Raw genomic sequence first — 25,086 nt, forward strand, 5'->3', positions numbered from 1 at the left:
GGCTGCTCAGAGCTCCGTGAGCCTTAGGAGTCCCTGCCACTGCTGGTGACAAGTAGCTAAAGAGTAAATGAAGCAACCAGAAGGGTTGCAGGTTGGGGGGGAGAAAAGAACCCTTAAATCAAGATCCTCTTACACAAATACCCTTGCAGTTTTCTGAAACGGATGCATCAGTCAGGGCCTTGTATTTCAGTCCATACCCCAGCTAATCAGGTCTTCCTTTTTAAATTTAAGCGCAGTCCATTAGCCTTCTAAAAAAGAAAGTGCAAATAGCTTCAAACAGCAATGAAAAATTTCACGTAGAAAGCCCAAGGAAAACAGACCTTTCCAAAATGCCAACAAAGATTATTACTTCAAGCAGCAAGTAGCATGCACTGAAGAATGCTGACACCCTCCTTCAAGACTCTAGTGCCTTCGTTAAATTACTAGTACATTTATAAAACATCAACCCTGCAAGTTGATGCTGCCTTATCGAAAGAGATAAAAACAAGAAGGGCTTGACGTGAAACGTGAGCCACATACAAGCTGGAAAAACTCCCGTCACTAGCGCAGGCAACGCGCAATGCACACAGATGAAAGTGGGACACAGCATCTGCCTTCTCAGCAAAAAATTAAAAGCAGACGGGGAAAATGGCTGACTTGTCTATGAGATGGAAATGCAACACACAGCTGCTGTGGATCCCAGCGCCAGTAGCATATATTTAGATATTTTCTTAGTGGGTCTAAGAAAGAATTTGCAATGAGAACCTAGGTAATAGCCTATAAAGATTAATTAGATCAAGTAGTAGCAAGCTAGAACTAGAGACTAGTTAGATCTAGCTACATCAGCTAGAACTAGATGTTGAGTTTCCAGTTTGAATTTGGTTACTTACTTTTGGCCTCCTATCAGCTAACAAGGCTACTACATATATTTAAGTTTTAAAATAAGGTGAAGAGGGAAACTGGAAAAAACATTCCCTATTTTAGGGAGGAGTGTGCTCTCCAGACAACACTCTTAACTTTCCAGAGTGTAAACTGTGGCATTTGCTCGTTTGCCAGACTGAGCCAGCAGGAAGATGGCTGGAAGAGAAGGAAATGTGCTTTTGATCTTCCTTGAGGGGTAACGCACATGATATTGTTGAAGCAGTTCTGGTAAGCAGTTTCTGCTGAAATGGATAAAAAAATTGTTACAGCTGTGTTCCAAATAATTACCCAGTTAATCTGCCATCAGATTGAGGGGTTAATTATCATCAGCCTACAGGTAAGTGGAGAAAAAGAGAAGGGTAAAGATAGTCGCTATAGTCTGGGGCCCAACACATCAGTTTGCAGACAGGGTTAGTGGGGTAACAAGAAGTTCTTAAGAAAAGAAGGTGAACATTGACATTATATTCCAGGGATTTCAGCACCAACCTGAATCTATCATATGTCATACTAGGTAGGACTGGGAAATCTAACTTCTCAATCATGACAAGGGTTTAGGAGTTAATACCAGCCTTGAGCTCTTACAGAATCAGAGCTCCATATTAGGCAAGGAGAAAAACAGTTTAAATGTTTATGATGAATTACAAAAGAAGAACAGCTAAGCAAGGAGGTGAAATAAAACCTTATAAGCAAATGGTATATAGAAGCAAACACAGAGCAAAATGAATGTCTCCTGAGATTCTTCAGGAGAGATGTGCTGGAAAACCTTTTACAAAGTATATTTGGATCTCGAAAACCCAAACGTGAAGCAAACTTTACATCTTCTTTAGAGCTAGTCATACCATAAAAGCTGTTTTGCAGAATCCACAACAGCTTTTTCTTGCACAGCTCTCCTGGTCCCCCAATAATCATTGTTAGAGGTGGAATCTATGATTGTCAGTAATGTGCACACATTTAGCTTGCATGTGTACATTAAAATTCAGATGGTGCCTACTGTTTTTTTTTTTTTTTAATCAAGTCAGCTTGTCCCTGCAAAAAGCCTATGCAGCACCTAATTCCAGAACTAAAGGACTAAACTAAAGCGGCACAGCTGTTGCTTCACACAGGTATTCCTTTGTACAGTTTTTAACCAAAAGAGAAGGTACCAGTTGTTTTCCTGACTCTCAGTATACCTTTTGGATAGATTATTCTGTCAAAAGAGTAAAGGATACTGATCTAAAAATTTTAACATTGGGCAATTCCACATGTTTGAAGACTATCAATCGTCATAATTTACATATAGTCCTCTGCTGGCAGATGAGGTAGTTGATATAGTTTAGCAATACACAAGAACACTTACAAAATTCACTAGTATTTCGATAATATGGGATAGGCCACAACATGAATGTAATTTGAAATGTATAAAGCTTTAATCACATTACAAGAGTAATGATTTTTTGCAGGCTGTAATTACTAGTTCTAACCAGACTGATTTCCTTACTGGGGAGAAAGAGATTTTAATGACACTTGCTAATTTATAAGTGCTTCAAAAAAATAGGAGAAGTCATACAAAAGGAGATTTCCCAACTTCTGCACATTATTATTCACTGCACAGGAAAAACCTGTATGAATTCAGTCAGCTGTACAGCACTGTACAAGAAAACATTTTCTTAATTTTTCTCTGCTGATCTGAATCTTTTGAAGAGGAGTTAATAATACACTCTTGGTTTTACTTCCCCCTCTACTTTATGCCCCATCTTTATCCTCATGTGTCTTAGACTGACACTATCTTTAAGGTAAGCTTATTCTAGTCCTTAAAAGAAAGCATATATTAAGAAAAAAATATATATATAGTAATTTTCCTTGCACATTTTTCCACATTTTTCTTGACTATTGTCTTTACAAATAAAAGTGCACAGCAAAAGAAATTTTTACAGGATTTTGCCAAATTTGCTGCTGACACCAGAATTTAAGAACGCTGCATTCATGTCATCATCTTACGGGTGCCACCGTGGAGGAGCCATCAGAGCTAGGATGATAACACCAACACTTAACAAGGTCTTTTTGTTGTTTATGTATACACATTGATAGATCTATTAGGGCCACCGCAGTCCCCAATTTCTGAAATAACAAGTGCCAACACTGTTGTAAGATAGTGACAGCCGTAACCTATCACAATCTAAAGCAGGAAAAAGGATGTTTTTAGTTTAATGTCTGTGTGGTTTTTATTTAAAATTGGTCTGAAACATTCAGTTGATCTTCCAAGCTTAAGTGATGACTTAAGTCCTTTTCTGTTAACATATTAAGGGAACAATCTTAATTTTTTAAGCCATCTTATATGTGGACTTTAAATAATAAAAAAAAGGCATGGCGCATCACAGATCTACATGGAAGGAATAGTTTTATCATACCAAGGTACCTCTACATGATGCAGCCAGTGCGGAAATCCTTAAAGGAGGCAGTACAAAACCACAATGCGCAAAATGGCAAATTAACAGTTATTATCAGATTACTGCAGCCACAGATGCTGAAAGCGAATTGTAGGCAGCCAGCATGAGATAAGACACCAGAGGTTTGGGGAGAGGCTACTACACAAAGCAGGATAGAGAACTGGTTAACAAGGTACAAATTTAGCATTCCCACGTGAGGATAAAGATAAACCAAGCGTGGATTAATAAGTAACTGTACAGATTAAAGTCAGTAGTACTGCTTCAGCAAAGCACACCATGTTCATCTCAAAATATGCTGCATAAAAATTAACAAAATATTTTAGGAAGGTTTAAAGTATTTACGTAGTGGATTGAATTTTTCTGGGAGAGGCAAAGCTTTTCCTCTCTAGGCTATCAGTTTTATTTAAGAGACTTAACTGCTGCTCAAACACATAGTAGCATTTTCATGTTTGAAAAACAGCTGATGACACATCAGTCATAGTTATTAAGAAACACTTATTAAGACATTCAGAAGAGGTGATGTTCTGGGGATTATTTTATACAACAGGTGGAAAACAGCAACGGGTTTAAAAAAAACCCACAAGTATATCTTCTGTTTGTATTCCACTTAGAACAAGATGACAATGTTAATAAAATCCCACCTAAATTCAGTTGCAAGATACTGAAATGCTGTGATTTATAGTCCTATACTCAGACATTTTGCTGTCCAGCACGAACCATTTCTCTAAGCAGCCCCTTGCTGCTTTGGGTGCCACAGGTCTCCGCTCCCTTCTCGCTGGGCTCCCTAGCTAGACACACGCACCGCCGTCCGTCACGGGCACCCCATCGCGCTGCAGCCCCGAGGGCAGAGCGCCCACCTGCAGCACACCAGGAGAGGCCACTCGCGGCCAGGTCCTCGCCCAGGAGCCACATGCCGAGCAGCACGCGGGGACGGGAGGGTCCCCCGCTCCTGCCGGCTGGCCGGCCTGTGACAGACCCGGGGGCAAATCTAGGACTCGTCAGGCTTCAGGAGGGAGGACGCCTCTGTCGAGACCTGTTTTGCGTCAATACTTGGTGTTATCAAGACAGGCAAACTTCAGGCATTTGGAGGCCGCCTCGGGCAAGGTCTGTTTGGGAATCTGCGCAGACGCTTTGTCTAGTTTTACTCAGTCTGCAGCAGGGCCCTGCAAAGCGCCATGTATTGCGTTTTCCCCATGCTCCTCCATGTCTTTCAGTGCAACTTCAAGCTTCACTTAAGAGAGAAAAACATCACTCGTGATTTTGATTCTAGAGAATTATGGCTCTTCTCCCACACTGACGTGCGAAGCTTTCTTGCATTATGCCCTACCTTTAAAATAGCATAACCACAGGGACCAGGCATTGTACGTGGCTGTTATCAAGTACCCATCTCAATACCTCTGAGAAATAATAACTCCTTTGAAGTATATTGCTGCATTTGCAGAACGCTTATTTTCATTCCCAGGGTTATTTTAATGAGAGCAAAAAGCTAAGGAGCAGTAATGGAAAACCTCCAGCTTGAGACAAACTAAGGAAGGAGGTCAGAAGTCTTGACATCATGGAAACAAATAGAGCCTAAAGCTGCAGGCCAGACCCACAAAAATAACGCATAATGCTGTTCACTGTTTCTTATTGTCTACAAATCCACTTATATTGTTGCTCAGCATAATATTCTAGTACATAACTTGTCCGTGAAATTAAGGTCAAGGATATACTTATACTCTACAGTTGTGGAGGGGTCAAAGTAAACATATTTAAGCAGAACCAATCCTACTAAAAAAGCCTGTTCCTACTATATCTATGTTCAACAGAGCACAACAGAGATAAATTACAAAGCAGTTCTGTACATCATCAACTCACTGCTTTTTCCCTTGCACCAGATGGTGTAGTAGTCTGCTCAATTTATTTCAAACCTGCCTCAAATGTCCTTAAAGTGTTTAAAAATTCTGTAATGGCAGACAAAGTTACATTAAAAAAAGTATACAGGAAACAATATTTGCTAGCGCGTATCTAACAGGTCTTTAGAGACGTGTGAAAACATGAGACTTTTCAGGGCAGTAGAGAGAAAAACTGAGAAGCAATTTGTTAATGGAGCAGATATATTTCTTTCTTTTCAGGAAGGGCAAAGGTAACTCAAAAAACCTCTTTTTCCAGAAAAAATAACAAAATGTGACAACTGGCTGTTGGTGCTGTATCCACTTTAAGTTGATGCTGCTGTTGAAATGAGCCAGTTACAAGGTTGTGAAGTATTATCCTTAGGCAGGCTTTCAGGTTAAAACCTGTGAGATGAATGAATAAGAGAACTAACTCCTGCTGAGTTTCCAGACAGCTTGAAGCAGACATTTATGATTAAGAAGAAAATCATCCTCATTAAAATGTTAGAGACCTGATTAAAAAATAAGCTTCAGGTTTTTGAGCAAATCATGTGGCAATCTGTATGTGTGCATTATAGAGGGGGAACCTTGCTTACACCATATCCTTTAATCAGAAGACTGAATATGACACTTAACTCTCGCTGGTCTCATTTTACTCTCCTGTTCCTTGCAAACACATTTTGTGTTATAATCATTGCCGGGGGAAATAAAGTTCCATTACAGCTATGTTTATTTAAAGAAATATCAACAACCAGTGAAGAAATGTGAATAAATCCAAGTAGAGAGCTTCTTGGTCAATGTGTCTGCTTATCCCCCAGGAATAAGTTTACACATCCTCACCGACAGGTCCCAGAAGGGTGCAGAAGGCCTCTCTCGGTTTGGTAGGCTTTTTTTTAAATCAACAGAACAAAAATTGCAATTCTGAGTAAGAGGAGGAGTGTGATGTATCAGCCAAATGTCTCATTTCCTAAAGAGAATGAAACACCCATCCAAAAGATAAAGTCTAGTGATTCACTGCTTTTTGAGAGGAGGTGGAAACCCCTTCCCAGGTGACTAATCTCACCCTCCACGTAGGGGGACGCCTGGTCCCCCTGAGTCATTACCATACCTTTCAGACTCTGAGTCTTGTAACAGCTCCTCGCACTACTTGTCCCTACCTTCTGCAGCAGGGAAATCCACAGGGTGACTTTAGGGCACAGTTCCTTCTGTCTTAAGTTTACTGCCAAGGCAATTACAATTACTGACAACTTTTAAGCAGCAGCATGTGAAAAACGTGTTAAAACAGATGTTAACAGATACCAAATACAGAGACATCACTGGACTAAAAAAGGAAGTAATTTAAAAATAAATTCCTGATCTGTAGCAAGATTATGAGACTATTTAAATATCTTTTGCTCCATGAGTTACACTGTTATTCCAAATTCTCTCATGCTGGAAACACGAAGCTTTTAAGCACACTGCCTATAGCAGCAGTGAAGAAGTTCTTGTTAGAAAACCTGGTCCCACTGATGTTGCTTTTAGCCATGGAAATACAAATCCTACCTTTGTAAAGACATACACTAATGAAAACGCATGAATTTCGATCTGATTCCATGCAACATTTTAACAATCAGACATATCAATAAAAAATGCTACTTTTAAAATTAATCTATATTAAAAAATTTCAAACTCATTCTCTTATTTCAAGGAATAAAGTTACATCTTAAGACCACTTTATATCTATTAAAACTCACTTAGCTTAAACAGACAACTACTGTCCAAACAAAAGCTGAAAGACAAACATTAAATTTCCATTGAAAAAATAGCTTTGATCTTTGACTGTATGCCTCAGATAGCATTGACCTCATAAAATGGAATTTATCATTCCTGTAAGAACTTTACCTTTTAAAATAATATTAATAATAAAAAAAGTAACTGATGAGGTCCAGGAAGATAAACTGAATACAAATCCAATAGAAGTTGGATTCAGTAGACGTATTTTTAAAACCATATACATCCCGATAGCAAAAATATTTCCTTGCTAAGCTTGTCCATACACAATCATGATTCCACAAGCGACTTGGGCACGGAAGGGAGCCTGCTAAACTCGACTGACTGTTAACGTACATAAGCAGGCTGCTAAATCAGAGCCCCTGTTTTGCGGTGCAGTATTGGCAGCGCCTGGTTCTGACAAGTACTAAACCGCCGACTGTCACCACGGCGTTCGTAATGTGCCCCGAAATGGTCGCCTTTTACGTCAAACGCACTCATCAGGGCACGGCCACACATCTAACCCTTTAACGCAGAAAGGGCTGGCTCACGCGGGGTCCTCCAACTTACCTGTGGCTTGGCAGAAGAGGCGAAAGGCTCCCCGGACACTAACATGCTGTGCCTGGTCACTTAGGAAAGGTGGCAACAACATGACCTTTACAGGGTCTGTGCCAGACCAAACGTCAGGCTGGGCACTGGTGGGTGAAGGAGGTGAATCACTTCCCACACAGGACAAAAAGGAGGTACCAGTAGGAGGGAAAGGTATAGGAGATGAGGCTGTGTGACAGAAGAGGACAGAAAAGAAAAAAAAAAGAGGGTACTAAGGAAAAAAGTTGCAAGAAATACATCACACACTGAAGAAATAATGCCAAAACACAAATGAACTTTAGAAGGGTAATACAAGGAAACGTCCCCAGACTGCCAGAAAAGCACGCTTTCCTCCTTCACCCACGCTCCTTTCTCCGTCCTTCCAATCCCCCACAGGGACGTAACCCATTCAGTTAAAGCTGAAAAGAGAATCTATTTCAAATTAATTACACAAGTTTTCATTTTTCCCCTTAAAGAAAACCACAAGGAACATCAGGATTTACAATATGGAAAGCAGTTCCACTGTGTCAAGTTTCATAAAAGCCAAGATATAATACAATTTATTTTAATATTTATTCTGTCATTTTATATGTACACAATTAAAAATAGAAAAATAAAACCAAACTGAATCTTATAAAATATAAACTGTTTACACTAAGATGGTCAACGTTATGGTTGCATGAAAGTTCAACATAGAAAAGCAGCCCAGGCATACTGCTATTTACTGTTAAAATGTACTCTACTTCTAGCAATATTTACAGAAAAGACGCAGTGAGAGGAACAATTCTCCAGGACTGTACCGCACAAAATGCTTTTACAGACAAACAGTGCTGCTGTGAACCAGGCTTAGAACAAATGCACATTTTCATTTTTGCAGGCATGATTCACATAAACAGTTCAAGTGACTGATTGTTTGAGCAGCTCCAGTTTCAGACTCCAGTTGCATAGGAGATTGGTAGATGTCATCCAGAAAGGGTGACATTGCAAAGATTTGTCACAAAAAGAAGCTGAGTTATTTCTGAATCTGAAAAAAAAAAAAAACCAACTGCAATGTTTTCTTCTCAGGCTGTATCCTAACAGTCCATTCCAGGAAGTTACTAACTGAATTATCGTAGTGAATTCTTCTCAATTCCTGCTTCGCTTCCACAGTGCAAAACCCTCTCTCAGTGTCATAGCTACGTGACAGCTGCTTGCCTGTACCGTTTCATTAAAAAAACTAAACAAAAAGAAAACCAAAATATCCAGTTCTGTATAGAAGACAGAATGTGATTATGTCCAGCTTGCTGATTAAGGGGGAAAAAAAAAAAAAAAAATCTATATCTATGATCTCCTCCTGACCCCACTTACTCCAGTCCAAATATTTTGAACTGATATTATTGTTGTACCTAAACTTCTAAAAAGCATCAAAGAAAAAAGCCTTTAAACAAGATTATCCCTGAGTCTTACGTAAATCAAGCCAAACCTATCCCCTTACGCATTAAAATCTAAAAGATACTTTAAAAGTAGTTAAAAAAAATTAACTTTAACTAACTAAAAGAGACCTAGTGTGCCAACACACAAACTAAAAATAACCACTAGAAGCAAAGAAAAAAAAAATGTCCCAATCTGGACAAAAGTCTATAATTTACCAATCTGATAAACTAAACTTAATTTCCAATTTGGAATTAAAATGAAACTAGATTTTTTTTTTAATGGCAGCTAAAATATGTGCAGGCTGAAGTACTTTTTAAAGCGCACTGAATTAGAAAGTTTTTTTCATTCAGTGGAAGAATCGGGTCAAAGAATGAGTAACTATTCGCCAGAGTGGAGCACTCCAGAAAAAAGTCTCGGGAACAAACCAATGGGGATCTGAAACTGGCCATTTAAAAAAAAAAAAAAGAAAAAAAAAGAAAAAAGAAAAGAAGACAGTACAATACAAGATGCTATGATCTGCAGACAAAAACACCGCTTTTCTAATCTGGTGAGATTTGCGAGGAAATTGGCTTGCTGAATAGCTTAAGCACATATAACCTTCTCTGGCTCAGCTGTCACACCCACGCGCTCTCAGCTCCAATAGTTGGCTGCAAGTACCACAGTTGATTTTGTTATTAAGCTGGAAGATGGTTGCCTTCAATCACCCTCTGCATCCGAGTCGGCGTATTTTAGTTCACACTTGACATCGAAAGGTTTGCCCTTGACTTCTCGGAAGGCCTGCGGATCGCCGGGTTGGACCTGGCCGTTCCCACAGTCCGGCTCGGTCTCGTACCCGGTGTCGTGGGCCGGCTTCGGCTGCTCCCCGTTCTGGTGGCTGACGCTGCCTTGCTCCACCAGGGTTTCTTTCACACTTTGCTCGCAATCAGAAAAATCTGACTTTGTTTTTTTCTTACCAAGCAACATAACAGAGCGGAACTTCAAGCACTGGCCTGGCAAATACCCTTTGTAACAGTTGTAGGAGAGCAGACACAAGAAGAGGATGAAAAAGAACAAAAAGAGGAACATTAAAAGGAAGTTATCGTTTGACTTTAGGAACATTGTCTTTTCTGGGACTGCATCAGGAATCAAATTGAAGATCTCCGTGTTGGAGGCTGCACTTGTTAGCACAGGGCCAACTGGCTTTGTTATTATCCTTGCTGTTGTTACTGGCATAATCTGAGTGGTCGAGGTCTGAGCAGCAGACCCTTCAGTTGATACAGCTGACACTTTTGGTACATCGCTATTACCTTCTGTCGTTGCAGCTACCACAGTTGGACCCACTGTAGTATGCTGGATTTTTTTCAGTTCCAAAACATGCTTAGCCAACACTTGAGAAAATTTCTTATTCTTCACTTTTTCTTCTGACAAACACTGATAAACGCCACTGTCTCCCTCTGATAAATTGAAGATGAGCAGTGCCTTTTCCAGCAGACGGTATTTGGGGCTCTCCACTTTCAGTACATCATCCTTGAACTTCCAAACTACCTGTGCCAGATTGGACTTTTGAGAACATTTGAGTTCTGCTGTGCTCCCATGCTTGAATGTATGCTGTAGAGAATTCTCTCTTACTTTATCTGGAACATCAAAATAAATTTGCAAAGTATCAGCAATGATATTTGTTTGCACTAATCCGTACAGTTTCATGAGACTGTGCTAGTCATAACGGAAACATAAAGATTACAGCATTACAATTACCTCACAAGACCAAGAGGACAGCATGCAAGAACCTGAATGAAATCCTAAACTACATCTGTGTACGAGATGTCAAAAGAGACCAAGAGAGAGGATACCCCAAACTTTAAAACAGCCTCTACTTGTAAAGAAATAGGATGAGACTTTGTTGATCCACAACTGAGTTATGCATCTGAGATGAGTCACTGTTTGAAACGAGATGCTGAACTTGCTATCAGTTTACACACAGTTAGGGCATTTTAAGTAGATTGGTAACCATAAACTATCTAAAAGGAAACTTAATAAAGTGCGGTTACTTAGAACGCCATTCTCAACTCAAACTCTCTTCTAAAAATATTAGCACCTACAGCACACCCGAATACAGCATGATAACTTAACAAAGTAACTAACAAGCATGAAGAACTCCTATGGTGACCCATGCTATGCTTGGATTAATAATACAGAGTAAAGCAAACTCTTAAAAGCTTTGTTCGCTGCAATACAAATCTCCTGTAACACTACTACTCTTTAAGACCTCCTTGATCTGCTGGCAGCAACATACACTATAGAAAAAAAGATCTGTGATTACTTGCCTTAAAGCACACTGGAGGGTATTTCAGCTGCCCTGTATGATGTTCTTAACTCCCCTCCCTCCTTCACTTCATCATAAAAAACCTGCTTTTCTCAGGATCATTTCATCTGATCCAACAACAATAATCAAGCACTTATCAAGGCTAACAGCAGAATCTCAAATGATATATCACAAAGACACAGGCCTCTGTACTAGAAGGACTTATGGTAAATAGTGTTCCCATTCACAAGCTGTTGTTGAGGTGCCCCAGTTCACTTCAGAAGTTTGTGCACTGCAATGTGTACGAATACAGACATTTTAAGATGATATGCAGGCTGTACAGATGCTCAAATATTAAAAAGCAGGATTTCATAGCTAGTAAAATATAAACGCATATCAAGATAAACACAGAAAACCAAGCTAAATAAAACAGAACCCTTTCACTATTCCACTTAAATATGGGAAATGGCTTTTCAAAGGCCATAACTTACCAGAACAAGAAGAAGCATCTCCACCTATGTTCTGAATCCAATTCCTGTAAAAATAAGTCAAGAACATTACGACTTCAAATCTTACTTCCTACAGTGTCCCCATCCTCCTACACTAAATGAGGCTTATCTTATCTAAATAGCGTAAACAGACATTTTTGAAAGATGCAATTTAATGGATAGGAAAAAGTCTGTATTTGACAACAGTGTTAAAAAAAATCCCAGTTATCAGTCAGGGGCAAGACTGATACAATATTGCAAAGATAAAACCACTTCTAAAAAGGTCTGTGGGTGTTTCAGTATTATGTGACCTAGTAAGTGCACATACACAGTACCAATGAGAACTTTTTTATTCTGACTGTAGGGTAAACAAAAGTTGCCATTACCTTTCAATTTCACTTTCTTTAAGAATATCAACGCAGGAAGCTTCAAGGGGTTTCCAAGCACAGTAGGGATCCCTTGCTAAAACACAGTCCACACAAGTGGTGTACTTGTCGCAGAATGCCACAGGAGACTGAACCACACCAGAATTTGAACCAGCATAGAGGTATCTTTTGCCCTGAAAAAAGAACAGCTGATCACCTTCTGAAAGCAGAACAATCATGTTAAATTCATCAAGCAAATAAAAATGATTAAAAGTAAACCGACGCAAAAGATACAGCCATATGTTTGCAAAAACTGGAACTTGGGGGGAATGGTCATTTGTTTTGATTAGCCTTTATTTTAAAAAGGAAAGGAAACCGATCTTGAAAATAGTCACAATACAGGAAATGGAAAAAGACAAAAAGAACACAAAACTGAAATAGCTACACTCTATGAGAAAGGCAAGTAAATGGCTAAATGTGGCTTTATTATATTTTTCCAAAAACATGAATGCACTGACAATCTTTGTACGAGGAGAGATCTGTGCATGCTGACACAAGTAGGCACACACACGCCTGAAAAGGGAAGGCTTTCTCTGTTTCCAGCCTACTCCTGCTCCCCCATACCCAGAGCAGCCCTACTGTCTTCAGCTCTACCAGTTACATCTCCACAGCCCTGTCAGCGTCGGCTTTACGAGATTCGAATTAAATTGCCTGCTTTCTAGCAAGCAATACAGAGTGTGTTGGCACAAAGCCTAGCAAAAGGGGGGGATAAATGCAACGACTGCCTGACCTACAGCTGCTGGGGATCCATCTACAAGCAAATCCCACTCCGTGCACTTCTGGAAAAGACCAGACTCACTCTGAGCAACCTTGCCAAAAAAGGTAGGCAGACACGTATTTCACTCATCTGTTCCAGAGTCTGTAGAAACTGATGGCTCTAAGTATATTGCGAATTTATCCTGTATTATGCAAAGCCTCAGAAAAGACCCCCACGCTGCAACCCCAAAACATCACTGGCCTATCCTCTAGTATTTTTGAGAGGCTGTGTGCACAAAGCCAAAAAGCACACCCCACCTTGGCAGTGGATTGATTTTATCCTGAGTAGAATACTGAGTGAATTTATCAGTATTCGCCAGCAGTTGGCATAGCAAATAAGTCAGGTCCAAGCACCGAGTGGCTTTTCTGGGGCTGCAGCCGTACAGATCTCAGTTTGCAGAAATGCACTCAGTGGTCATCTTTGCAGCGAGGCGGCTTGGCTCTTTGGCAAGACGAACATGGTCACAAAGTGACAGGCGGATATCCAAAAAAAAAAAAAGCTTGCTAGTAAAAAGCAAGATTCTTAAAACACCTCACATTCAAGGTGCAGACTTTCAGTCCTGAACAGTCAAGTACAGCTTCAGGAAAATAACTAACAGGCCCTTCTAGGACTCAATTTATGTTTTGGAGCTCATTATTACCTTTCCACAAAGATATGTAAGGAGGTATTGCTCTAACAACTCAGCACAGTCTTTTTCCTTAATACAGTGACCACCAGCAAGTCTGCCTAAGAGTAAACTAATGACCAAAGCATTCTGACTAACAGACTCTCAAGGCGGGTTACAAGATCAAGCACAAGTCAAGTTGGGTCCTTCAAACCCACTGATGTGTGCGGAAGACTTTCAAGGAACTCTGGACACTAGAAAACATAGCAAGAGGTAACTGGATCGAAAAAGAAAATGCTGGCAGTGCTGGAAGATGGGCTTTGGAAGAGAATCAGCTGTCAGTGACACACATTCGAATGCAGTCTTTGATCTTAAGATCTAACTTAGGCTACCTTTCGCCATCCACTGTCAGAAAGCTACCCTGACCCACTGAGAGCCGTCCAGCTCTCCAGGCTCTGATAGCTAACATACAAGCCGACAGGGCAACGCTGCATGTGGGTTGCAATGTCTCCGTATAGGACCAAGCCGCTACATCCAGGGAGTTCATAAAACAGAAGGAGAACTGAGGAGACAATTTCAGCTTCAAATCTTTCAGCCAAACGGGAGTTACCAGGATCAACCACAGGCTCGTCTGACTACCACCCTTGAGAGAAGGGGAACGTATGGGGGAGGGCCCAGAGACTACTGCAGCCAGATGTTCAGAAGGGGTTCTTAACTCCAGAGGGCCGTTGTGGTTAACAGATCTACTAGGGGATGCCGCTAAACATATCCGCATACCAGCTCTGTGAAGGACTTCAGTAGTAACTACCTGTACTTGCTTACTGGATGTCCAAGGAGGAAAGCTTTCATGTGCTTTCACACTGGGAAGCAGAAATAACTCCAGCTTGGACGGTACCACAATAATATGATGTTCATGATTCTGGCACCCCAGCCCAACCCCCAGATACTTCATCATTCAGCAGGACTTCAGCTTTTTGGGAGTATGCTACACTGCTTTGCTTCAGTGTTAGGTGTCGGCTGCAGAGGTTATTCTGGCAACACAGAGGTTTTTCCTTGCTCAAGATACAATACTACTCGTTCACGGTGCCTTGCAGGAAGTAGTGCTATGTTTAAATCCCAAGCTTTGAGAGCTCTTTCTCTGAAAAAAGGTAATGTGTTCCCTATGTGTCCCTATGCTCCATTCACACTAGCCTCTTTTAGAGGGTTGTACTTGAGTAAGCGAGAACTGGGCGCTTGGATTCAGAGATAAAAAATTCAGTGCCATCATTTCTGCACTAGACTTGACTATCACGTGTGTGCTGAAATTGCTAGATGATGTGTGTTTGGTATGAGGCTGTAACACCTATCCTTTCCAAAAATAAAGGGACCATAGTTAAGCCAGTATATGAAGGATTGTGGGATTTACCCATAATTAGGAGAATGGGCATCAAAGTATTTATTAGAAGGGTTATCTATTACTATTTTCTATCACAGGGCAGATGCTGAAGCCTCCAGTCAAAGCAAATCATTGGAAGTATTCTTTCTAGATGAAGCAGAGGAGTCCTGAAAGCATTTATAAATATATATAGCCATAATAAGAGATTATCAAGTCAACATTCACCATCCTTTTTCTCACTGATAAGGCTGATAAATCCCTTGCCCCTTACGTCCTTGTATACAAGCTTGAAAAGAAGCCAAACTACTATCATTTAAAAGACAAAACCAAAAAAAAGATGCTGCAGATGTTGACTGCACAACATACATGTCTACTTACAGTAAAATCTCTGTAATTAAAGAAGAGCAAAGTAACATTTGGGGAAAAGAGAGAACTAAGAAATATTGTAAAAAAAGACTAAAAGAAATAAGCAAAGTAACTGTTAGTAAGTAAGCAAAGAAAACTGCTGTGTGTTAAATTTCAATCATATTTGTGGTAAAGTTAATCAGTTGAAGAATATAAGGATGTTTGCATTTTTAAGAAACGTGCTTTAGTGTAAGTTACATCCCCTATAACTGTTTATTAACTGCCCAGTAGAAGGGAAAAAAGGAAAAGTTCATCATATTATTTTTTGAAGTATTATTTCTTAAATATATCCTCGTGTCATCAAATAAATTCAAATATAATGAAGACAAGAACTGTCTTATCTTTCAAGTATAGTAAACTTACTTTCAGAGCTTCGACCATATAGTGGTTGAAAATTGCATCATACATACCAATGCATACAAACAAATAACACACATTTTTACTGAAATCCAGGAACATGGAAGTCTGTATCACACTGTTGATTCACCTATCAAAAGCATACTGTCTTCATGATATTTCGTTCTATTGTGAACATGAGAGCACTACGGCGTATACAACAGCATAAAGTTCTTCTCCACAGAGTCAATCATGTTGGCATGCAAAGTTTGTTAAATATCACACAAAAATAAATGCCGCTTTTGAGATACCTTGGCAATACTCCTAAATCCCTAACTGCAGAACAATTATCGATCACCAGGTATTTGCTGAATGTCAGTATCACTACCAGACACTTCAAAATAAATAAATAAAAGAACACAATCATTCTTTCCTCAAGAAGCCCAGAAGTTTCCCCAGTTGAGGGGTCTGATGCTGAAAACCATTGCTTATGATAATAATATCACAGACATTTATGAACCAACAAGTCTGAGTAACTAAGAGCAGAAGGCTAACTAGCAAACTACACACAGTGATTATCATCCCACTGTCACAAAATCACTCTGAGATTAAACCCAGCAATTGTTTAATAATGCAGAACAACCACCAGGTTTAGAGCCTGCAGCAAAGCAAGTGTTTTCCAGTTGGAGCTGCAGTTGGAATTCCATCTGGAAAGCAGAGTGTAATGAGAGATCCCGGCTGGCAGGTAACACCAACGGTGACACTAACATGCCTACTCTCATGATAAAGTGACCCCACAAGAACCTGTGGCATTTAAACAACCACAATCAATCAATTAGTTATACAATTTGAGACAATTAGTCTTTCTGCTGGATAGACTGCTCTCTTCTTAGGTTAACTTCCTCAGAAAAATATACTATTATCCTATTAGATTCCTGAGGATTTTTCTTCATGGATTTGTAATGACCACAAGGGGTCAGGATTTTTACACTACCCCCATCTGAAAACTGGTACCTTTAAACACATCATGGCTTTTAGCTCCTGTACAAGGGATCGGAGCAAAGACCAGCACACCTGTGCTCACCCCACCTTGCCCATATCTAGAGCTTCAGAAGCTTGCCACCTACCTACTACCTATCAGGCAGCATCCAATATTGCCGCAGTGTGAGAAGTTACAGGTACAGCCTTCATTGTTTTTCATAGTGTTAGCCTCTCATCACGTCGAAGCTAAATATAAATCCTTAAAGTCTTGTGGAAGAGCAAAAGGAGATGCATGCTTATAGTACTTACCTTTCTCGATGAAAGCAAGAGAGTTTGGACTGGCTCAAAGTTTGGGAAAAGCTGTGTTTCTTCAATAATATGCATTCCATTTTCACAGCTGATAGCTTTGTGCAGGGCTCCTTGATCTGAAATTACAAATCAATATGCTTCACTAAGAGCCTTATAATAAAGAGGCAAGAAAAATTTGCACACTTGCTATAATTTGTCTCGATAATCTGCTTACTGTTTAACAGAAGACTTCACATAATTCTGTGCCAATGGCAATCATTATATCTGCCATCATAAGGAACCGAGCAAGAAATGTTGTTTCAGGACAACGAATGACCTGTTTTGATTTATGTTTCTGCTGCAGTTTTTGCAGTTCTGCAGTTCTCTTTCTTGCAGTAGTTCTTCAAAGCATGCAAGAGTCTCCACTTACTTGCCACGACCTCTCACTTTCTAAAAGAATATACTAGCTGGTGTAAAGCACTGCAAATATGGAAATCTGATTCCTCTCACAGCACATTTCATCCTAAATAATCAGTGCATCATTAAAACAAAGCGTTCATGAAAAACTCACCTGTACTGATGAACATAACATCATATATGGTACCATTGAGTGCTCTGACTCTGTCTACTACAATCTGGGTGTACTTCACATCTCGTTTTACTAGCCGGGGTCTGTCTCCCATTGGGGTCACTGAATCATCCATTAGAGGATGATCTTTAACAAACTGCAATGTTTTGTCTGGTAAATTCAGAGAACTCATGTAGCTTGATGCTCCAGCTTTGTTGTTTATACACTGGCAAAAAAAGACAACCAAATTATGCCATTTGCTTGTACACAATGGAGACAACAGCAGGTACACATACTTTCTTCTGTGCATTGGTTTGGCCAGTAAGCATACCCTTACATTCTCTCATTTCACTCTGTCAGGAATGTACTCATTTTTGCAGCATTTTGCTTGTGCAAAGCATTAGTCCCTGAGCTGAGGACTACACTTCTGTTTGGGCCCAAAATATATTTTAGGAAAACCATCTTCTCAGACTCCCATGCTTCTTAACTACCTTTAACTGTCATATTTCTCAGCAATAGCAACAAAATGACTGCAGAAACATAAGAAAGTTAAATAAATAAAAAAATAGATAAATGAAGTGAGGAAATGGCCCAGTACGATGAACATTTCAGTTTGTAGAGCAAAGCGCTACATCGGATAAAACTGCTGAAACTAGAAAGATAATGCAAGGATTGCCACACCTTTGCTCCTCTGGTCTTTGGTGATACCAAATGTACAACAACATCTATTTCATCACCAAAAAATTACTAACGAAATAATGAGAATATGAAAACTGCAAATAACAAAAAAATCCAACCAAACAAAAAAAACCCCAAATGATTTCCAGATAGAAACTTCAAGATAAACTACTTAAAGCAATTTTCTCAGAAGTCTTTACAACAGAAGTATCCAGATCAGGGCAGACTAATATTACACAAACTACTGTTACTAAAGTTACTAATAGTTATAATTGGTAATTTATTTATTTTTTTCTAGTTTCTTCACTCTCGAGCATAACAAAACACCAGCGATCAGATCCAAACTTACCGCCCCAGGTCGAGGAGTAGGAATTTCCCCGTTGTAGCGTACCCACTTTGTATGAGACTGTTCTACTGTAGCGCTCTGCATATATTTTCCTTTTGAGAAAACTTCTTCTACAGTAGACAGATTGTAGGCACACACTGCTGACAGACCCACATTATTCCTAAAAGTACAGAAAGAAAGAAAAAAAAATTATCACCAGAGTATTTGTTACTTGTTGCAGCAACCAACTGAGCTGAAAGTACTCATCCAGGAAAGGCTGTATCACACTTACAGTTGTGGGGTAAAAACTCCATAGATCACTGGTTCCTTCAGACTTGGAGACTTCAGAATAAAAACATCATTGATAATATTGAAGATTAAATTCTTATCAGGTATGGTACAAATCAATCTGGCCTTGAGAAAGGAAGTCCATTTTTTCTGCAAAGTCCTTAATCCTCCTTGGTCCCTCTTTTGAGAGAAAAGAAGAAAATGATGCATTGCGGGGAGGGATTAGACTGCATTTTTTTCATTCAAGAACCACTGGTACACAGCACAGGACTACTGAACCCCTGATATTCTCTCATGTTTAATCTATAGCAACATCAAGAAATATTAACATATTCATAAGCAGAAAAGTAAGGAAGTCACAGGAAAGCATTTTGATTTAAGAAAAATAATACATAATTGTTTCTCTCAACACATGAAGGTAAGATGAGACATGCAACTTATACATGAACTGCACCTTAGCAATACCTGGTAAATTGAACGTTCATTTAAAAAAGTGTGCTCATTAGAGCAATTAAAGTAAGCATGGAGATATTATGCTTGTCCCTTAAAAGGAAGAAACAACATTGTATCAATTGTGTGACATCTAAGCATTAATAATTTAAATTCTGATGCTGCAATATACACTTAGTTTCCATAGTTTCATCAGAAGAAATGCACGTGACAGCCTGCTCCCAGACGCAGTTACCCCCTTTATTAGTGATTTGCTGGATCAAGGCTTAAAGAAAAGTAAGAGATATTGCCTACAAATGTCTCAAAATACTTGACTGTCAAGCAGCAGCTGCGCTACTTCTTTTCAGAAGCAGACATATTTGAACAAAAAAAATATTTCCTGTTTGTTATCCAATATTGCTATCCAAAATATTGAGGGAAATCTGCAACATTTCAGAAAAGAACTACATATAATTGCCTATATTTTTGCAATCTGCCATTAATTTCTGTTTTAAACAGGCAGTAGCAATGGAACACTCATATTCTACAATACTCCCATTTTAAAGCATGGACAAGCTGTTAGTGGGCAGAAGGCCATATTAATAAGCTCCATGTAAACCTGCCTCCAGCTGCTTATTTAATGGAAATCTCAAGGGCACTAACTTGTTATTGATGTTTTGACTTTCATGTTTAAATATAAAACAGCAAAGTCAAAATAAAACATTTCAACCTCATCAAAATGAAATAGCTAGATAAGTTTCCTGTTGAAAAAAAATACTGAGGAAATTGATACATTCCAGATCAAAGGTTTTTGTTGAATCGACGTTTTCTACTAGAAAAAGCTCTTTCGTCAGAAGATTTTTAACCAACACTCCTGAGTACGTACTTGACTCAGCCTTAGATATTAAGGTTTAAACGCTAAGTGTGACAGAATCAGGCTGCTGGTGACTGTTTTCTTTGATGTGATGGTAGCTACAATAGCGTCATGGAAGTGCCATCTGCTACACTGCAGTCAAGAACTAGCAGTGTCTGCGGGGGAATGCAGTTTTGTTTGTCTGCAGCTACTTGAAAATAACTTGGATTCTGGACAAACATCCTATCTGTTCAGCTCCAATGAAAGTTACGTTTTTTTCAGGGGTTTGTACTTAGACTTACAATAGCAAAAGCCATAAAATAAAAAAATTAAAAAGGGAGACATTTCTTTATTTTTACATTACTACTTATAATTATTTATTACTTTACTAATGAGATGTACTGAAATCTCAACACTGTGTGGAATTAAAACAAGCATTTGTTCCCAAATTGCCAACTAGGCTTCAGGTTATGAAGAACTGATTAAAATTGTTGATTCACTGAGAATAAGCTTGATCATTTCTATTTAAACTGCACACAAAAAGTCCACAGTAATAAGTGTTTTTTATTCCTAGAAACATCTACCTGAGTTAGTAAAGGAAACAGAACTATGTCCCACCTTACACACTCTAGCTATTCTTGGAATCATCAGCTTTCCAACAAACTCATACTCCACAGACACCTCGGTGAAAAAGAAGTATATCTTGTCATCTTCTCCATCTGTGCTGTTTTGATCTGCTCTAATCACATCAGCAAAAACAAAATTGGGCTCTACAGATACAAATGAAGAAAAGAATTTTGTATTAAATACAACTCTTCAAATTTAATTTCAAGATTCTCTAGGAGTCATCTTTCTTCCAAACCTCCCATTGCATTTAACTGCTCTCCAGTTGGTGACCTGCCTACGCAGGGAGGGGAAATGGTATATTCTGGTTCATTCATCTTTGATGATAGAATTAGCTGAGACCTACGAGTGGTAACTTACCACGGTTGGCCAGCTAGCAACACCTGCAAATCTAGGGGTAAAGTCAACCCTCTTACAGAGTCTGCGCAGCCCTGAAAACCCCCCCACTAACCACGCTCCCAAATCCTGATGGCTCTCAAATACACATAATCACATTCTTGTCATCAAACACCTAATACATAAAATCAGAACATAAAAATTTACTTAAGATTTAATTCATCTTTCTCTTGCAAAAGCAAATTTCCTTAAAGTAGGCATGCACAGTACCAGGCACTTAAAATCCATGCTGTTAACTGAAATACTAAAAATGACAATAGCATTACAAAATATATTACAAAACTCAGTATGCTGTAGCTATTGGCCATAAGGCAATTTTTGGAACATGCTAACCATGATTTTTGTCCTTTTTGGTAGAAAACCACAAACCTTTTGAGTATTCACGAAACTCGGTTTGAAATTCAGGAACTGAGATAATTGCCAACCATGTTCAGCTCAGTTTGAAAATATATATGTTAGGCAAAAAAAAAAGGTTCTCCTCCTTACTGCCAAGCTATATCGTAACATAGCAAAGATGAACGAGTGAATACAAAATAAAGTGCAGCCCTTTAACATCAAGTCAAGCCTGTATGTCTCTAACATGTTTTCACTGTCAATGCTGATAAAAGTCCTGAATTTTCAAAATTAAATCTCTTGTAGGCACACTCAGAGGTCAATGTATGCCAGTACAACAAAAGCAGTTCTCCCTTACTTCTGATAAGGGACTTAAATTCTTTGTCTGGAACTGTAACTTTGAAGAAGGAAAAATAATTTGTTTTGGCCTGTTCTCACACCCACTTACCATTAAGCCAAGGTATTGCATATTCTGTTCTCAAAGGACTCTGATGAGAGTTTCGTGAAATAATCGGTTCACTTCCCAAGAAATTGTAAGAAGTCCCAGAATAAAGCTCCTCATCTTTAACACAAAAACAAATATTTTAGACTGTCTTATGCGTTGAATACCAAAAAAGGTACAAAAATATTTCAAGAGAATATGTTAGCTAAAACTTCCCATAAGAAAAGATAAACAAGGATTTCCTTTGAATTGCCCCAGACATACTTAAATGTTTATATCTCTGCTGACCATTTTTAAAGCGAACACTTTATACTTGGTTTATCGTTGCTCTAACACAAACAACTAACAAAAGTCAGCATCACTATTCTTGTGGTACTTAATATTTAATATATAAACCTGCAGTTTATGTATGAAAAGGCAAGTTACCTAAATGCCATCCAAGTTTTGGAACATAATTGTTTTTCCCCCCTCCTCTATGCCAACATTACTGAAACTAAATTTTTAAGGATATAGACAACAATGCAATGAGTGTGCTCTTTTCTTTTTCATTTCCCATTTTGTATTACTTAAGCTTGTCTTTTATGATCTTATGACACTGTGAAACAGCCATGAACTCGGGTTTCACGAAATCAAGATTCGGTGGTGTTTAATCGTGCAGTAATACACTCGCAGTAAATATCTCACTTCCCTATTCTGTTTCATGGAGATGTCTTCAGGACATCTAAAAATTCCACTTGTTAAATTTACTGAAATGACAGTAATTGACACTACAGAGGCAACCGAAGTACGTGGTGAATGAATACATCATCACATTTAGACTACCCAGACTAAACATGTTAAACACTTAAGAATATAGTTTAACATATTTTAAAAGTTACTTCCGAAACAGCTAAGAATTATAAGCTCTCCTTTGAAGAAATATGTTAAAGCTGACTACACAAGTACTTCTATGCCTGCCTCGATACACAGTAAAGATTTAAAGAAGGGTACTTCTATGCCTGCCTCGATACACAGTAAAGATTTAAAGAAGGGACCAAATCTAGCATCTTGAGAGGAACTGGAGAATGATACAGGAAAGGACTGGATGCTTGTATGTAATGATGAACTATGCGAAGTCTGAACTTACCAACCATAACAGATGTGTAGCTTTGAGCAGGATCAAATGGACATCTACCTTTACCATCTTCATTTTTACCTCCAAGCTCAAATGAAATTAAATTCTGCAAAAAATTACATTGAAAACCAGAAAGCAATAGTTTTTTTTTTTTTTAATCTTTGCACGTGTCAGGTGATTGAATAATTGAAAAGCCAACACTAAATAACAGACAATTTCATCAACTTTCAGCATCAAATACATGTTTTGAAAGATTGTAAAAGGCATATGCATTTTCAGAGAATCTTTTCAAGCCCAGACAGAGGAAACATGATCCTATGATTTGGGAGGGCAGGAGCAGAAAAGAACAGAAGACAAAAAGATAACTCCAGATAGAGGGGGAGACCTTAAGGAAGAACACCCAGAAAGCCCAACAACAGGAAAGGCAGAGGAGTCAACTGATGGGCAGGAAAAGCAGGCAATTATTAAACTAGATGGCAGAAAAAGGAAGAGCTTTAGAAATCAAGAAGGCATTCTGAAGTGGATTTAGCAATTTGTAGGAAGATGTTAAATTTTTGAAATGGGGTATAATCCAACTACATTTTAAATAGCAACGGAGTACTTTAGCTGCTACCTTACAAACCCCTTAAAGATTGACAGATTAAGGATCAGGAAGATGACTGAGAACAGCAGCAACAACACTGGAGAAATGATCAATTGTTAGTGTATAGTAAAGACATCGGAGGCTAAGGACAACGAATTCTGGCAATGCTGCAGAGGTGATGGCAGACAGACTTACAGACAGAGGAGACAAGAAAAAACCAAGTCAAGCAAAATTACAAGATTTCTGAACTTCAGAACCATGCAAGATCTACATTGTGGAGAACACTAACGGAGTCAGCAACATGAAATGGGAGTTTTGATTTTGCGCCAAGACTTCATTCTGAACCATTCAGCATTATGGAGCTATGACATAGCCAGCAGCAGAGACAAGACAAGCAGAGACAGGAATCTGAAAAATTTCAGGGAGAGTCAGAAGTGGATGGAAGTCACAAAGAATGTCATTTCAGTTTTAGAAAATATTTTTCAGCTAATGTAGAATACACAGAGTTATGAAAGCTAAGAAAAAGTTAACCAAGGTGAATCAATAATTCATTAAAAGTTTTGAAAAGGGAACACTAAAGTGTAATTCCATTTTCTACCATTACAGAGAGACAATATCAAAAATGCCTCAAAGGCTATGACTGGCACTAAAATTGCAATAGTCTTTGGGAACACAGATTAACTCATTGCTAACATGAGCCGCTTTTAAGTTCAAGTTATTATTGGGACAAAACGCATGTACGTTCTTACCAGATAATCACAGGTTGGCTGAAATGCGTTAGTTCCACACACATAGAGAAAAGTCTCATTCAGCTGTTGCAAGACACGCACATAATTACGACACTCTGTCTGCAATAGAGGACAAAAAAAGGACCAGTCTGATAAACCACAACTTCTACATTCCAAAATAAATAACCAATTAAAGTTGTAGTATCGACTCTTCTGTCACTGCTACTCATGCCACACCACATGAGTATTTCCAAAGCTTGAGACGTAATGCTGAATGACACCATCATCTCTGAGAAGCAGCCACCTGAGATGCAGTCGCACGCAGTCCTGTAGCTTCTAGCTTCCCACAGTCACCAGTGCACCACTGTTTCAGTATACCTATCAGGGTAGCGTATCTGAACACCAACCCACTTAGAAGGGTAAATTCCAAATTGCTGCATGAAAGCACCAGTGCCAACAATAACTGCTTCTGCTGGCACTAGACAGGGTAGCGGACACCAGAGGGGGAGAGGACTACCCATTTTAGCGTAAGAAGTGGTGGTAGCGGCAGCTTAACGCCTTGACAGCTGTGAAACTACTACACTATGCAAAACACATCACGGCTACAGTACAAAAGTTACTAGTAAAAGATTAAGAGTACAGTGGGAAAAAAACACAGCTTGAAGTAAGTGCAATTCAGTAACACTTGCATATGGCAGGCAGAAAAAAAAGGCAGAAGAGCTCGCAGCTCTGGGTATACTCATGCAAAGTACTCATTTACTGGGTTTGCATCCATTGTAATTATCAACAATAATCTCTATAAAGCACAGGCAAAGATCACAGTGTCTACGAAAGTGTG

The 25,086-nt window shown here is 39.0% G+C and overlaps 1 protein-coding gene across 8 annotated transcripts in view; it reads right to left on the reverse strand.

Annotated features, from left to right (window-relative positions):
• The window catches only part of LOC112978767 (semaphorin-4D), a 104,281-nt gene that overhangs the window by 7,582 nt on the left and 71,613 nt on the right, over positions 1-25,086 (reverse strand). For 5 of the 8 annotated variants that reach the window (XM_064501413.1, XM_064501414.1, XM_026092467.2 and 2 more), the window contains exons 7-17: positions 24,270-24,368; positions 22,950-23,043; positions 21,830-21,943; positions 20,647-20,798; positions 18,751-18,926; positions 18,483-18,639; positions 17,459-17,681; positions 16,909-17,024; positions 12,103-12,275; positions 11,720-11,763; positions 8,089-10,560 (exon numbers count right to left, since the gene is read on the reverse strand). In XM_064501413.1, coding sequence (XP_064357483.1) covers positions 9,644-10,560; positions 11,720-11,763; positions 12,103-12,275; positions 16,909-17,024; positions 17,459-17,681; positions 18,483-18,639; positions 18,751-18,926; positions 20,647-20,798; positions 21,830-21,943; positions 22,950-23,043; positions 24,270-24,368 — 2,265 coding nt within the window. In that variant the 3' untranslated portion in view covers positions 8,089-9,643. Of the gene's footprint in view, positions 1-7,516; positions 7,724-8,088; positions 10,561-11,719; positions 11,764-12,102; positions 12,276-16,908; positions 17,025-17,458; positions 17,682-18,482; positions 18,640-18,750; positions 18,927-20,646; positions 20,799-21,829; positions 21,944-22,949; positions 23,044-24,269; positions 24,369-25,086 lie in introns of those variants that run through there. The other 3 variants (XM_064501417.1, XM_064501416.1, XM_064501418.1) reach the window with 2 other exon arrangements.

Source organism: Dromaius novaehollandiae, chromosome Z (assembly GCF_036370855.1).
Source record: "Dromaius novaehollandiae isolate bDroNov1 chromosome Z, bDroNov1.hap1, whole genome shotgun sequence".
NCBI lineage: Eukaryota > Metazoa > Chordata > Aves > Casuariiformes > Dromaiidae > Dromaius > Dromaius novaehollandiae.